General features: G+C 56.2%; 1 protein-coding gene across 1 annotated transcript in view; it reads left to right on the forward strand.

Moving 5' to 3' along the window:
• Window positions 1-14,037, forward strand: part of LOC132832862 (H-2 class I histocompatibility antigen, Q9 alpha chain-like) — a 33,303-nt gene extending 19,266 nt beyond the window's left edge. The window contains exons 4-8 of the mRNA XM_060851052.1: window positions 5,594-5,857; window positions 10,158-10,259; window positions 11,185-11,217; window positions 11,578-11,626; window positions 13,276-14,037. Of these exons, the coding sequence (XP_060707035.1) occupies window positions 5,594-5,857; window positions 10,158-10,259; window positions 11,185-11,217; window positions 11,578-11,624 (446 nt within the window). The 3' untranslated portion in view covers window positions 11,625-11,626; window positions 13,276-14,037. The remainder of the gene's footprint in view (window positions 1-5,593; window positions 5,858-10,157; window positions 10,260-11,184; window positions 11,218-11,577; window positions 11,627-13,275) is intronic.
• Window positions 14,038-14,800: the final 763 nt, after the last annotated feature.

Here is a 14,800-nt window from a genome sequence, read left to right on the forward strand (position 1 = left end):
ACGGGGGAGAGAGAGAGGGGGTGATACGGGGAGAGAGGGGGGGATACGGGGAGAGAGGGGGGGGGATACGGGGAGAGAGGGGGGATACGGGGAGAGAGGGGGGATACGGGGAGAGAGAGAGAGAGAGAGGGGGGATACGGGGAGAGAGAGGGGAGGATACGGGGAGAGAGAGAGAGAGAGAGAGGGGGGATACGGGGGAGAGAGGGGGGATACGGGGAGAGAGGGGGGGGATACGGGGGGAGAGAGAGAGAGGGTGGGAATACGGGGAGGGGGTGTGATACGGGGTGGGAGAGAGAGAGAGAGTGTGGGGCATACGGGGGGTTGAGAGAGAGAGGGTGGGGCATACGGGGAGAGAGAGAGAGGGGGGGAATACGGGGAGAGAGAGAGAGGGGCATACGGGGAGAGAGGGGGGTATACGGGGAGAGAGAGAGAGGGTGGAAATACGGGGAGAGAGAGGGGGGGTGATACGGGGGTGGAGAGAGGGGGATATGGAGAGAGAGAGGGGGATACGGACGGAGAGGGAGAGGAGGATGAGGTGGGGGGATAGGGAGGGAGGGGGGATACTGGGGGGATAGGGATGCAGAGGGAGGGAGGGAGGATACGGGGAGGGAGAGGAGGATAGAGAGGGAGGGGGTTACGGGGAGGGAGAGGGGGATAGGGAGGGCGGGGGGATCCGGGGAGGGGGATGGGGGGAATACGGGGAGGGGGAGGGGATACGGGGAGAGGGATACAGGGAGGGAGAGGGGGATAGGAAGGGAGGGGGGATACGGGGAGGGAGATAGGGATAGGAAGAGAGGGATACGGAGAGGGAGGGAGAGGGGGGATACGGAGAGGGAGGGAGAGGGGGATACGGAGGGAGGGAGAGGGGGATACTGAGAGGGAGGGAGAGGGGGATACGGAGGGAGGGAGGGAGAGGGGGATACGGAGGGAGGGAGAGGGGGATACGGAGGGAGGGAGAGGGGGATACTGAGAGGGAGGGAGGGAGAGGGGGATACGGAGGGAGGGAGGGAGAGGGGGATACGGAGGGAGGCAGGGAGGGAGAGGGGATACGGGGGGAGAGGGAGGGAGGGAGAGGGGGATACGGGGTGGGAGGGAGAGGGGAAAAGGAGGGAGGGGGGATATGGAGGGAGGGAGAGGGGGAAAAGGGGAGGGAGGGAGAGGCGGAAACAGAGGGAGGGAGAGGGGGATACGGGGGGGAGAGGGAGGGAGGGAGAGGTGGAGAGGGAGGGAGAGGGAGGGAGAGGGGGATACGGAGAGGGAGGAAGAGGGACAGGTCGAGGCGTGGGATGAGGGAGATAGAGAGGCCGAGGCGGGGAGTGAGGGAGGGAGAGGGACAAGAGAGGGACAGGCCGAGGCTGGGAGGGAGGGAAGGAAGGAAGGAAGGAAAGGGACAGGCCGAGATGGGGAGGGTGAGGGAGAGGCCGATGCGGGGAGGGAGGGAGTGGGTGAGGGAGAGGGACAAGCCGAGGCAGGGCGCTGGGGAGAGAGGGAGAGGGAGAGGGACAGGCTGAGGCGGGGATGGAGGGAAGGAAAGGGACAGGCGGGGAGGGAGGGAGAGGGAGAGGCCGATGCGGGCTGGGTGGTAGACGGAGATCGACAGGTCGAGGTGCAGAGGGAGGGAGAGATTGAGGGGGAGGGACAGGCCGAGGTGGGAAAGGAGTGAGAGGGACAGGCCGAGGGAGGGAGGGAGGGAGGGCGAGGTAGAGGGACAGGCCGAGGCAGGGACGGAGAGAGGAAGAGGGAGAGAGGAACAGGCCGATGCGGGAGGGAGGAAGAGGGAAAGGGACAAGCTGAGGCAGGGAGGGAGAGGGACAGGCTGAGGGAGGGAAGGCGAGGTAGAGGGACAGGTCGAGGCGCGGAGGGGAGGCAGAGGGAGGGAGGGAGAGGAACAGGCCGAGGCAGGGAGAGGGACAGGCGGGGGAAGGCGTGAGAGGGACAAGTCTAGGCGTGGAGGGAGGGAAAGGGAGAGGCGAGGGCGGGTGAGGGAGAGATACAGGACGAGGCAGGTAGGGAGGAAGAGAGAGGGACAGGCCGAGGGTGGGAGGGTGGTAGAGGCAGATGGACAGATCGAGGCGGGGAGGGAGGGAGAGGGACAGGCCGAGGTGAGGAGGGAGGGGGAGGGGGAGGGACAGGCCGAGGGAGGGAGAGGGACAGGCTGAGGCTGGGAGGGAGGGAGAGGGTGAGGGAGAGGGACAGGCCGAGGGAGGGAGGGACTGGCCGAGGCGGGGAGGGAGTGAGAGGGTGAGGGAGAGGGACAGGCCAAGGGAGGGAGGGACTGGATGAGGCGGGGAGGGAGGGAAGGAAAGGGACAGGCCCGAGATGGGGAGGGAGAGGCCGATGCGGGCTGTGTGGTAGACGGAGATTGACAGATCGAGGTGCGGAGGGAGGGAGAGGGACAGGCCGAGGTAGGGAGTGAGGGAGGGAGAGGGTGAGGGAGAGGGACAGACCAAGGCGGGGAGGAGGGAGTTGGACAGGCTGAGGCTGGGAGGGAGGGAAGGAAAAGGACAGGCCCGAAATGGGGACGGAGAGGGAGAGGCCGATGCGGGCTTGGTGGTAGACTGAGATTGACAGGTCGAGGTGCGGAGGGAGGGAGAGGGATAGGCCGAGGCGGGGAGGGAGGGAGTGGGTGAGGGAGAGGGATAAGCCGAGGCAGGGTGCTGGGGAGAGAGGGAGAGAGAGAGAGGGACAGGCCGAGGCTGGGACGGAGGGAAGGATAGGGACAGGCGGGGAGGGAGGGAGAGGGACATGTCGAGGCACGGAGTGAGGGAGAGGGAGAGGGACAGTCCCGAGATGGGGAGGAAGAGGGAGAGGGAGAGGCCGATGCGGGCCGGGTGGTAGACGGAGATCGACAGGTCGAGGTGTAGAGGGAGGGGAGAGAGTGAGAGAGAGAGAGACAGGCCGAGACGGGGAGGGAGGGAGAGGGACAGGGTGAGGCAGGGACGGAGGGAGGAAGAGTGAGAGGGACAGGCCGAGGCGTGGAGGGATGGAAAGGCCGAGGCGGTGAGGGAGAGAGGAACAGGCCGAGGCGCAGAGGGAGAGGGACAGGCTGATGCGGGAGGGAGGGAGAGGGACAGGTGGGGAGGGCGTGAGAGGGACAAGTCTATATGCGGAGGGAGGGAAAGGGAGAGGCGAGGGCGGGTGAGGGAGAGATACAGGACGAGGCAGGTAGGGAGGAAGAGAGAGGGACAGGCCGAGGGTGGGAGGGTGGTAGAGGCAGATGGACAGATCGAGGCGGGGAGGGAGGGAGAGGGTGAGGGAGAGGTACAGGCCGAGGGAGGGGGAGAGGGACAGGCCGAGGGAGGGAGGGACTGGACGAGGCGGAGAGGGAGAGGGACAGGCCGATGCGGGCTGAGTGGTAGACGGAGATCGACAGATCGAGGTGCGGAGGGAGGGAGAGAGTGAGGGAGAGGGACAGGCCGAGGGAGGGAGAGGGACAGGCCGAGGCGGGGAGGGAGGGACAGGCTGAGGGAGGGAGGGACTGGCCGAGGCGGGGAGGGAGGGAGTGGGTGAGGGAGAGGGACAAGCCGAGGCAGGGCGCTGGGGAGAGAGAGAGAGAGAGGGAGAGGGACAGGCTGAGGCTGGGAGGGATGGAAGGAAAGGGACAGGCGGGGAGGGAGGGAGAGGGACATGTCGAGGCGCGGAGGGAGAGGGAGTGGGAGAGAGAGACAGGCCGAGGCGGGAAAGGAGGGAGAGGGAGAGACAGGCCGAGACTGGGTCGGAGAGAGGGACAGGTCGAGGGAGGGAAGGCGAGGTAGAGGTACAGGACGAGGCAGGTAGGGAGGAAGAGAGAGGGACAGGCCGAGGGTAGGAGGGTGGTAGAGGCAGATGGACAGATCGAGGCGGGGAGGGAAGGAGAGAGAGAGGGACAGGCCAAGTCGGGGGGGTTGAGGGAGAGGGAGAGGGACAGGCCGAGGTGGGAAGGGAAGAGGAGAGGCCATGGTGTGGAGGGAGGGAGGGGGAGACGAACAGGTCGAAGTGGGGAGGGAGAGGGACAGGCCGAGGCGAGGAGAGTGTGAGGGACAGGCCGAGGCAGAGAGGGAGAGAGGGACAGGCCGAGGGAGGAAGAGGGAGAGGGACAGGCCAAGGCAGGGAGGGAGAGAGGGACAGGCCGAGGGAGGAAGAGGGAGAGGGACAGGCCAAGGCAGGGAGGGAAAGGGACAGGCTGAGGCAGGGAGGGAGGGAGAGGGAGGGGGACAGGCTGAGACGTGGAGGGAAGAGGAGAGGCCAAGGTGTGGAGGGAGGGAGGGGGGGACGAACAGGTCGAAGTGGGGGAGGGAGATGGACAAGCCGAGGCGTGGAGGGAGGGAGAGTGTGAGGGACAGGCCGAGGCCGGGAGGGAGGGAGGGGGAGAGGGACAGGCCGAGGCAATGGAGGGAGGGTGAGGGAGAAGGATAGATCAAGGGAGAGAGACAGGCGAGGTGGGGAGGGAGAGGGACTGGCCGAGGGAGGGAGGGCGAGGTAGAGGGTCAGGCCGAGGCGTGGAGGGATGGAAAGGCCCAGGCGGTGAGGGAATGAGGGACAGGCCGGGGCGCAGAGGGAGAGGGACAGGGTGAGGTGTGGAGGGAGGGAGAGATGGACAAGCCGAGGTGGGGAGGGAGGAAGAAGAAAAGGGACAGGCTGAGGCAGGAAGGGAGGGAGAAGGTGAGGGAGAGAGGCAGGCCGAGGCATGGATCTGGGAAGAGGGAGAGGGACAGGCTGAGGCAGGGAGGGAGGGAGGGAGGGAGAAGTAGAGTGACAGGCCTAGGCATGGAAAGAGGGAGAGTGACAGGCCGAGGGGGGAGATGGAGAGGGACAGATCGAGGCAGGGGAAGACGGAGAGGGACAGGCCGAGGTGGGGAGGGAGGGATGGAGGGAGAGGGACAGGCCGAGGCGCGGAAGAAGAGTCAGACGGACAGGCCCAGGCAAGGAGGGAGGGAGAGGGACAGGCTGAGGCAGGGAGGGAGAGGGACAGGCGGAGGCAGGGCGGGAGAGGGTGAGGGAGAGGGACAGGCGGAGAGAGGGAAAGGGAGAGGGACAGGCGGAGGCGGAGAGGGAGGGTGAGAGAGACGGACCGGCCGGGGAGACGAGGGTGGGCGAGGGAGAGGCTCAGGCCGGAGCGAGAGAGAGAGAGAGAGAGAGAGAGAGAGAGAGAGAGACTGAGTCTGAGTGGGAAGGGAGATGGGTTTAGGCCGAGCGTTATGTGGTGGGAGAGAGAGTGGCGCTGAGGAGGAGAGGGTGAGGAGGGAGAGTGAGATCTGGTGGCAGGCCGAGTGAGGGGGGGTGTGAGAGGAGGGGGCTGGCTGATTGTTGGGAGAGATGGTGAGTGTGAGAGTGAGAGAGAGAAAGAAAGACAGAGAGATACAGGCCGGGGGTGTAGATGGCAGAGAGAGTACAGGGAGCCAGGCTGTGGTAGAGGGTGTTGGGAGGGACAGCGGGAATGAGGCCGATGTGTGGGACCTTGGCTGAGAGAGAGAGAGGTCGAGGGAGAGAAGGAAGGGACGGGGTGGGTGAGGAGGGAAGGTGGGTGGGGGTGAGGGGTTGAGAGTCTCTGTGTCCCTATCTAACCTCTCTCTCTCTCTCTCTCTCTCTCTCTCTCTCTCTCTCTCTCTCCTAGTGAAACCCTCTGTAACCCTGACCCCTGTGAGGGAGAATAAAGATCTCTCCTGTATCGCCACTGGCTTCTACCCTCAGGCCATTGAGGTGAATCTGTTCCGGGGTGGAGTAAGGATTGATGACTCAGAATCGACTGGAATCCGACCCAATCACGATGGATCCTACCAGATCCGCAAGTGGATGGAGTTTGACCCAAATTCCCAGGCCAAGTATTCCTGCGAGGTGGAACACAGCGGATTGGGGCAGAAGCTGGTGGTGTTTTATGGTACGGATCTTCCTCAGTGTGTCAGGGACCAGTCCCTCTCTCCCCAGGAGGGGGATCAGTGCTGAGCACAGGGTGGGGATCCAGTCCCTCTCTCCCCAGGAGGGGGATCAGTGCTGAGCACAGGGTGGGGATCCAGTCCCTCTCTCCCCAGGAGGGGGATCAGTGCTGAGCACAGGGTGGGGATCCAGTCCCTCTCTCCCCAGGAGGGGGATCAGTGCTGAGCACAGGGTGGGGATCCAGTCCCTCTCTCCCCAGGAGGGTGATCGGTGCTGAAACAATATCCTGATCAGACTCTGGATATTGTGATGTATGGATTGTGTGACCTTCCATCTGTTGCGATGGGTTACCCTGGTAACAATGATGTTGGTGCTCAGTGGTTCGTTTTCAGATGCTTGATATTGCAGGTGAACTGAAAAGTCTTTATCCTGTTCCTTTTCTCTGGGGTTTCACACCCACTCTCTGTGCTGGAAGCCAGGGAGAGAGAGATGGAGTGACTGCCTTTCCTTTTACTTGCAGTGCATAGATGACAATTAGTTTTCATCACCGTGACTCTCACAGTACACACCTTCACTCGCTGTCTGTCTATCTGTCTCTCTCTCACTCTTACTCTCTTTCTCACATACACACACTCTATCTCTCATTTGCTCTCTATTGCAATCGCTATCGATCGCGCTCTCGCTCTCGCACTCTCTCCCTTGATGTCTCCCTCCTTCTCTCAAACACACACACGGTGAAACAGGCTTTTCACCCTCTGTGTGTGTATATGATTGAAAGGGAAATCCACAGCACCTATCTTCACATCCTGACTGTGTTTACACTCCCACTGTATACACACACTGAAATAACTCCCAGCAGAGGACCCTTCTGTCTCCCTCTGAGATTTCCTTCACTCCTGCTCGGAGGGTATTCCAGAGTTTCTGTCCAAACTCTCTGAGTCTCCATCTAAAGACATTTGACTGTGTCTTTTTTTCTACAAAGCGTACACTGGAATCAGTCTGTAAGTGATCTGGCATTTATTATCTGTTGTCATGACAGTTGGGTACAGCGTGCCCGGGATATTCTCGTGTTCTTGTTAATTGCTTCTTAAATCTCCCTGTGTTTCAGCCCCAGGAGGCTGCTACAGTTCCAGCCTTTAGAAACTTATGCAAATGAAGTTTAAAGCTAATGGTAAACGTTGGTTCTGTTTGTAGTCAGGGAGCCTCCTGTGATTTGGGTGAAAGCTGTTGTGTGCATTGGTCACGCCTATTCTATATCTACAAGGATAGATACAAAACCCGGAATCTCCTGTCACGATAATCCACAAAGGACTGAGATGCATACCCAACATTCAGTCATCAGAAATAGGACTGACAGTAGTGATAACTTTGGGAGACCCATCTATCCATAACCCCTGTGCACCTGCACAGTATTATTCATTGTGCGTGTACATCAGCATGAAAGGCTTTTACCGAAACGTCGATTCTCCTGCTCCTGGGATGCTGCCTGACCTGCTGCGCTTTTCCAGCACCACACTCTCGACTCTGATCTGCAGCATCTACAGTCCTCGCTTTCACAACAGTGGTATGGGGTGTCTGTGGGTTGTCTGTATCAATTATCCCCTGTCTCTCCACAGCACGTGGGAGAGTGTCATGGTAACCCATCTGAATACCTTTGCAAAAAATTCCAATCTTTTCACTTTCCAACTTTGTCATGAGGTAACATTTGAAATCCCGAGCTCCAAGCCCGGCAGCTCTCTGACAGTGTCCTTGCAGCTCTCATCAAACCATACTTGTATCTCTAGCTGTCAGCTTACACTAGTGTGGGGGTTTCCTCTGGAACAAATGGGGAGGCAGGACCCCAAAGGCCAACATTATCCAATTCTGGGCAGAGACCTGGTTTACTCGATTATGTTTGTTCCTGGCACTTTGAGTGTTCCACACTGGGGCCTGATGTGCATTGCTCTGTGTTGCAGAGTTAGAGAGTTTACAGCTGCATGAAGCTCCTGACACTGTTGTTCCAGCTTGTCTATTTACACTGGGGCTGTCTCCTGCTCCCCCATGGTCCTCCTCTCACTCAGATCATCTCTTTCAAATTGTGACTGGAACTGTCCCATACGGATCAGGGTTTTTCCTGTATTTTAGGGTCCTGTTGTTTAATTACAAGTTTTAACTTTTCCAATTCATACTAGTGATTTCTAACCACTCCCACAGCGATCTAATCTCAGCTGGTCAGCTGCAGAACTCTCCTCGGCTACACGCTGCTACTGGTGCTGTGGTTCCCTCAGCTGCCTTCTTTCCGAACTTATTCTGTGTTTCTTGCCATATGTCTTGGGTCATGGAACCCAAGGGTGCAGGGTCAGTCTGGGTGTGACCAAAATCTGTGTATTTAGGCCATTTTTCAAAAAAGGTATGGTCTGAGCGTGTCCTCCCATGTCGGACGAGGGGATATTGTCCCATTTTGCTTATAAGCATATTATTTCCGGTGTCTCTTCCATGTTATTACATTCTGGGAAGTGGCTGTAGTTAAGGTAAAGCTTTAGCTAGATTCTTATTACAGCTTCTCAAAGTCTTAGACGTTTGGAACTAGAGCATGGTGATCCCTTCAAACAGTTCGCAGAGATAGGTCTTTAACCCCTTCTCGTGGCCTGACTGTAGAGTTCCCCACAGTCACATCACTATTCCAGCTATCCCTGGGTTTCTGACCCAGCCTCTGCCAGGTACTGTTTAAAACACCTAGCAGTCATTTCCATTGGAGCAGTAGAGTGTTCAGAGCTGTCAACGGCTGGCAATGTCTCTACTTCTTTTAACAGAAACATTTCCTCAACTCTTTGGAACTCAAAGGTCCCTCAATTCAAAATAAAGTTCCTTCAACTCTGGAAAAAATGACTTTCCCTGAACTGTGTCCCCACCGAACACTCCTGGGGTAGGAATGAAATACAGAGGAAACTTTCCTCTCCTCATTCCAACCCAAAGTAAACTGAAAATCATATCCAGTCAGCTCCATCCCCATCGAACACTCCCATGGCAGGAACAACGAGAGTTTCAAATTCAGCAGAAAATTTCTCCTACTCGTTGAAACTGCAAATAAACAAAATAAAGCTCCCTCACACTGAACCCAGCAAGCATTTCGGGAATGGGGAGAACAGGGGGTTCAAATAAACGCACCTTTGGTTCTGTCAAGGAATTCAATATATTTCTAACGGTGTGTACACACGAGGGGAACATAGCTGCCCCCACCCCCTCCAAACCTCGAGCTGACTTCCTCAGAGACCCTCGATACCCCATTACCCTTTCCCAACTCGTGTGTTTGCTGGCTTTGGCTGTTAGGCCGAGTTCTGTTCAGCTGCCTGAATCCACAGTCCCTTGAGTCCTGACTTACTGCTCATGCTGAATTCTGAGCGTACCAGGCTGGTGGGTTCGACATTAGAAGACCTGTTGGTCACTTCTTATCCCAGGGACACCAACTGTTGTCTAGTTCCTTGTTAGACAATTCTGACCAGAATGTTATGAATGAATTTGTCCAGGTTTCCAACTGATGAACACAAGCAGGTCCCAATGCAGAACAGTCCCAACTTGATTCGGAAACCAGTTACAATAATCTTCAATACGAAATATCCTCTCATCCTTTAGGCCCCTTAAGCCTTACAACACTTCGCGAGTCTCTTGTAGATTTACACAGTGGCTGTCGTTCTGTCTCTGGGTCTGTGGAGCTACTCTCTCACTCACTCTCTCCTCACTCACTCTCTCTCCTCACTCACTCTCTCTCTCTCTCTCTCTCTTTCTCTCTCACTCTCATTACTGAGTCCCTGCCTCTTGCTATGATGATCTGTCCGAAGGCCTCAGATGATTTGAGAGAGGGGACTGGAGGTGAACCCTGGTTTTAGACCTTTTAGATAGTTTCAAACTGTGAAGGGTGTCTCCCTGATTGACCAGAACTATAGAACATTCCAGAAAACTGTCAGCCATTTGGATGGCTTGTTACTGATGGTGTCTTTGTGTAACTGGACTCTGTACCTTTCTGTCTGGGCCCTCTGTTTGGAGCTTAAATTGTTTGGGACAAGTCTGTCCAGGAAAACGTTTGCCTTTTACGTTACCCTGATATCATTAGCACCAGGTCACTGTGTCTGCACTGTGCCTGGTGTGTGGCTTTGGGATTTTAAGCTTTTTCTGGGCCTATGTACCCAGCATCCCTTGGTGTTTGGCCAAGTTAACAATCTGTCTGTGTGTCAGCAGCCAGGGGGCTGCGAGTGTGTCCCTGCCCAGTGTATGCTCTGTTGGATGGCTGATGTCTGACTGTCTCTTGTTGGATAATTCTCTTCCAGAACCAAAGAGCAGCTCCATCATCCTGATTATAATCGGTATTGTCGTTGCTCTCCTGCTAATTGTTGCTGTCATCGCTGGGGTTGTCTGGTACAAGAAGAAAGGTAGGAGTCTGGGTGTGAATGGGCAGGTACATGCTGTGGGAAGGGAGTCTGGGTGTGAATGGGGAGGTACATGCTGTGGGAAGGGAGTCTGGGTGAGAACGGGCAGGTACATGCTGTGGGAAGGGGGTCTGGGTGAGAACGGGCAGGTACATGCTGTGGGAAGGGGGTCTGGGTGAGAATGGGCAGGTACATGCTGTGGGAAGGGAGTCTGGGTGTGAATGGGCAGGTACATGCTGTGGGAAGGGAGTCTGGGTGTGAATGGGGAGGTACGTGCTGTGGGAAGGGGGTCTGGATGCAGAAGTGCGGGGATAGACTGGGGAATTGTGTTGGAGAATGAAGAGGGTCAGGTGAGTAGGAATGGGCTGGTCCTGTGGGTGGGGAGGTGTCAATGTCAGCATCCAGTGGGAGGAGAGCGGGGAGTGTGATACTTGGGAACTTCCAGTAACGGGAGAATTTGAGGATGTGAAATCTGGAATGTGACAGTGTAGTGTCAGAGCAGGAGGACAGATTGGAGACTGTGGAGCTTTGTTCACACAGACACGGGGAGTGTCGGGAATAAATAGGACCGATACACTAATTACTGTGGAGGGTAGGAGACGGTGGGCAGGGCTGCTCCATCAACTAGACCCTGAGAGGGTGGGGGCTGGGGTGGGGGTTGGGTGGGAGCAGGGGTGGAGGGGGTTCGGGGTGGGGTTGGGTGGGGGCGGTGGTGGAGGGTGTAAGGGAAGGGTTGGGAGTTGGGTGGGAGCAGTGGTGGAGGGGATGGGGGGCAGTGTTGCTATCTGGTCCTCTCTTACCCCTCGGTGCTGAGCTCTCTGTAGGAGCTGCTCCCGGGGGAGATGGGAGGTGACAGTCTCTCCCTCCCAGGTCTCTCGGCCTGACTGTGGGGGTGTGGTCACTAACTGAGCTTTCCTTGTTTTTCCAGCAGGCCAGAAGGCAGACTACAAACCAGCGAAGAGTAAGTTTACCCCAATTACTGTCTGTCTGTCAAGTGGTGAAGCAGGCAACATTCTTCACTCTAGGTCGGTGTGTGTGTGTGTGTGTGTGTGTGTGTGTGTGTGTGTGTGTGTGTGTGTGTGTGTGTGTGTGTGTGTGTGTGTGTGTGTGTGTGTGTGTGTGTATGTGGTGTACTGAGCACTGCATTAGACCGTCTTCATTTCTGACTGACATCTGTTGTCTCCATGAATATGTCAGGCTGCATCACCACCCCCCCCCTCTCCTTATTTCACATTCCCCTCCCCTCCACTCCACTCCACTCCCCTGCCTGTGTCCCCCAATGGTAAACATTATTTTGAAATGTGTTCTTTTGCTTTAACAGGTTCTGATAGAGGGGAGTCCTCCTCAAACTCCTCTGCCAATGCCTAGAGGTAGGAATCTTTCTGGGAGTAGATGCTGCTGGTGTGTTCCCCCTGGGAGGGGAGGGGAGGCGGGTGACACTGTGTGTGGTTACTGTGCCCAGGGTCTGCTTCTCCCCCTCACTGACCGGTGGGTCAAAGAGCAACTCCCACAATTCCCCACTGAGTTTCGAGACTGCCCTCCTGGAGGTGCTGACCCTGGGGACATTGTGGGTTGTGGTGGAGAGCTGGGTGTGTCTGGCAGGGAAGCAGGCCTTGTAGCATCTCACCCAGGATGTGGCCTCCCATCAGTCACTCTCCTTAATGTCTCTGGGGCTTCATAGAACATAGAACGGTACAGCACAGAACAGGCCCTTCAGCCTTCGATATTGTGCTGACCATTGATCCTCATGTAAGGTAAACCTAATGTACGAACCCTCACATTTCTGTGACCATACGTATGTCCAGCGGTCTCTTAAATATCCCCAATGACCGCGCTTCCACAACTGCTGCTGGCAACGCATTCCATGCTCCCACAACACTCTGTGTAAAGTACCCGCCTCTGACATCCCCTCTATACTTTCCTCCAACCAGCTTAAAACTATGACCCCTTGAGAAGACAATTTCTGCCCTGGGAAATAGTCTCTGGCTATCAACTCTATGCCTCTCATTATCTTGTATACCTCAATTAGGTCCCCTCTCTTCCTTCTTTCTTTCCAATGAAAAAAAGTCCTAGCTCAGTCAACCTCTCCTCATAAGATAAGCCCTCTAGTCCAGGCAGCATCCTGGTAAACCTCCTCTGAACCTCTCCAAAGCATCCACATCTTTCTTATAATAGGGCGACCAGAACTGGATGCAGTATTCCAATTGCGGTCTAACCAAAGTATTATAGAGCTGCAACAAGATCTCACGGCTCTTAAACTCAATCCCCCTGTTAATGAAAGGCAAAACACCAAATGCTTTCTTAACAACCCTGTCCACTTGGGTGGCCATTTTAAGGGATCAATGTACCTGCACACCAAAATTCCTGTTGGCATCCCCAGGAGTCAGTCTGACTGGGACTTGGAAAGGGGCGGCTGTGCTGGGATCGGGCTGGTGTTAGGGGGAGAGTTATGCTGGGAATGAGCCAGAGCTGGGCGAGGGCTCTTCTGGGATTGGTCCGGTGTTGGGGGAGGGCTGTGCTGGGATAGGCCTGGTGGGTCTCACGTCAGCGGTAGGAGAAGTTAGAGACAATTCTGAAGGGGTGAATTAATACCCAGTTGGAAAGGCCTGGGTTAAATAGGTGGGGTTTGGTGGTGGGAGTCAGGGGGAGTGTGGGGTGATGTCTGATGGAGTTTGGGGGGAGTCAGGGGGAGTGCGGGGTGATGTCTGATGGAGTTTGGGGGGAGTCGGGGGGAGTGCAGGGTGATGTCTGATGGAGTTTGGGGGGGAGTCGGGGGGAGTGCAGGGTGATGTCTGATGGAGTTTGGGGGGGAGTCAGGGGGAGTGTGGGTGATGTCTGATGGAGTTTGGGGGGAGTCGGGGGGAGTGTGGGTGATGTCTGATGGAGTTTGGGGGGAGTCGGTGGGAGTGCGGGGTGATGTCTGCTGGTGTTTGTTGTCTCTGGGAGGCTCTGCTGGGTTTTCTCTGTCTCTAACCCGTAGCCTTACCCTGTAACCATCTCCTTTATTTCTCCTCCACAGCTGACTCTCGTGTCCCACAGATATTCCTGGGAGTTCAGACAACACGTTGGCAACAGGATTTTATTGAAGAACTGGGGGAGGGAGGGGGGATTTCTGTCACGTTAACAGTTCTCTGTCTTGTAACAGGGTGTGGGGGAACCTTGATTCTAAATGTTTGCTCCTGCTGATTGAAGCTTTGATTTGCACTGACCTTTGTACTGACTGGGGGGATGCAGCTGAACTCAGGCACTTCAGCCTGAGGCTTGTTTTCAATGTTGTATTTTAAGGGGTGAAGCCCCCTCATTGTGACTGGACTGAAGGGAAGGGACTCTGTGGGAGAATGACTCTCAGCTCCAGCTCACTCACTCACTCACTCACTCCCACCCTCACGGTCTGGCTGCTGTGTCAGATACATTCCCTGGTGCTGGACCTTCACACCCACTCAGTCCAACTGGCCCCTGACAAACTCTGGGGTCCGCAGGGACAGTCCCTCCCACCGGACAGTTCCCAGAGAGGGGAGGGGGGTGTGTGGGCCTGATTCCAGAGACCTTCCGTCCGAGTCAGTGGGGGCTACAGATCCGGGGGGGCCTGCTTTGTGTGCTGATTCAAGATGGGAGGGAAGTGCCTGATGATATGGGGCAGTGGGGGGAGGAATGATCAGATTTATTATTTTTTTGCAGGTGGTTTAAGAGGGAAAGCTTTGTTAAATGTTTGCAAATACAATTTTGTCTCTGTAATTTCACAGTTTCTCGATTTGCCAATAAATGAGGTTTGGCGACTCCACACTGTGTCTCTGTTAGTGTTGTACCTCAGGGTGAGGAGAGTTACAATCGGTAACAAGGTATTTCCCAGATTTCCAATCGCTGTGTCTCTGCTTCCCACAGGTTGGCTGTGAACTTTAACCTTTAGTTTGATGTAGCTCCAGCTTTTATCCCGCCGATATTCCCGTGTGCCGGGGACTGATTTCTTCCGATGTTCATTTTCCAACGTACCACATTCTGCTGAGATCAGCCTTAACTCTGAGCAGAATTGGGGCAGCACAGTGGCTCAGTGGTTAGCTCTGCTGCCTCCCAGCGCCAGGGACCCACGTTCGATCCCAGCCTCAGGCGACTGTCTGTGTGGGTTTCCTCCGGGTGCTCCGGTTTCCTCCCACAATCCACAGTTGTGCAGGTTAGCTGGATTGGCCATGGGAGATTGGCCATAGGGTGCAGGGATGTGTCGGTTACATTAGTCAGGGGTAAATGTACAGAAACAATCATCCCAACACCCACAAACAAAGCTGCGTCAGAATATTATTTCAATGAGCCAACGCACACACTGCAGCACAGAGGAACTACACAGAGCAGAGGAAAATCACCGATACCGTGCATTCATAAAGAACGGGTACCCAATGAACACAGTCTGCTGATTTCTCAGCAACAAACTCAAACCAGCAGACAGAACATATCCAGAAGCCTATCCCCCTACACTACCCCATCATCATCCACACGCTTATCCAAGAACTGTTTAACTGTCCCGAATGTGGCTGAGTTAACTAAACTGGCAG

This window comes from Hemiscyllium ocellatum, chromosome 35, assembly GCF_020745735.1.
Source record: "Hemiscyllium ocellatum isolate sHemOce1 chromosome 35, sHemOce1.pat.X.cur, whole genome shotgun sequence".
Lineage (NCBI taxonomy): Eukaryota > Metazoa > Chordata > Chondrichthyes > Orectolobiformes > Hemiscylliidae > Hemiscyllium > Hemiscyllium ocellatum.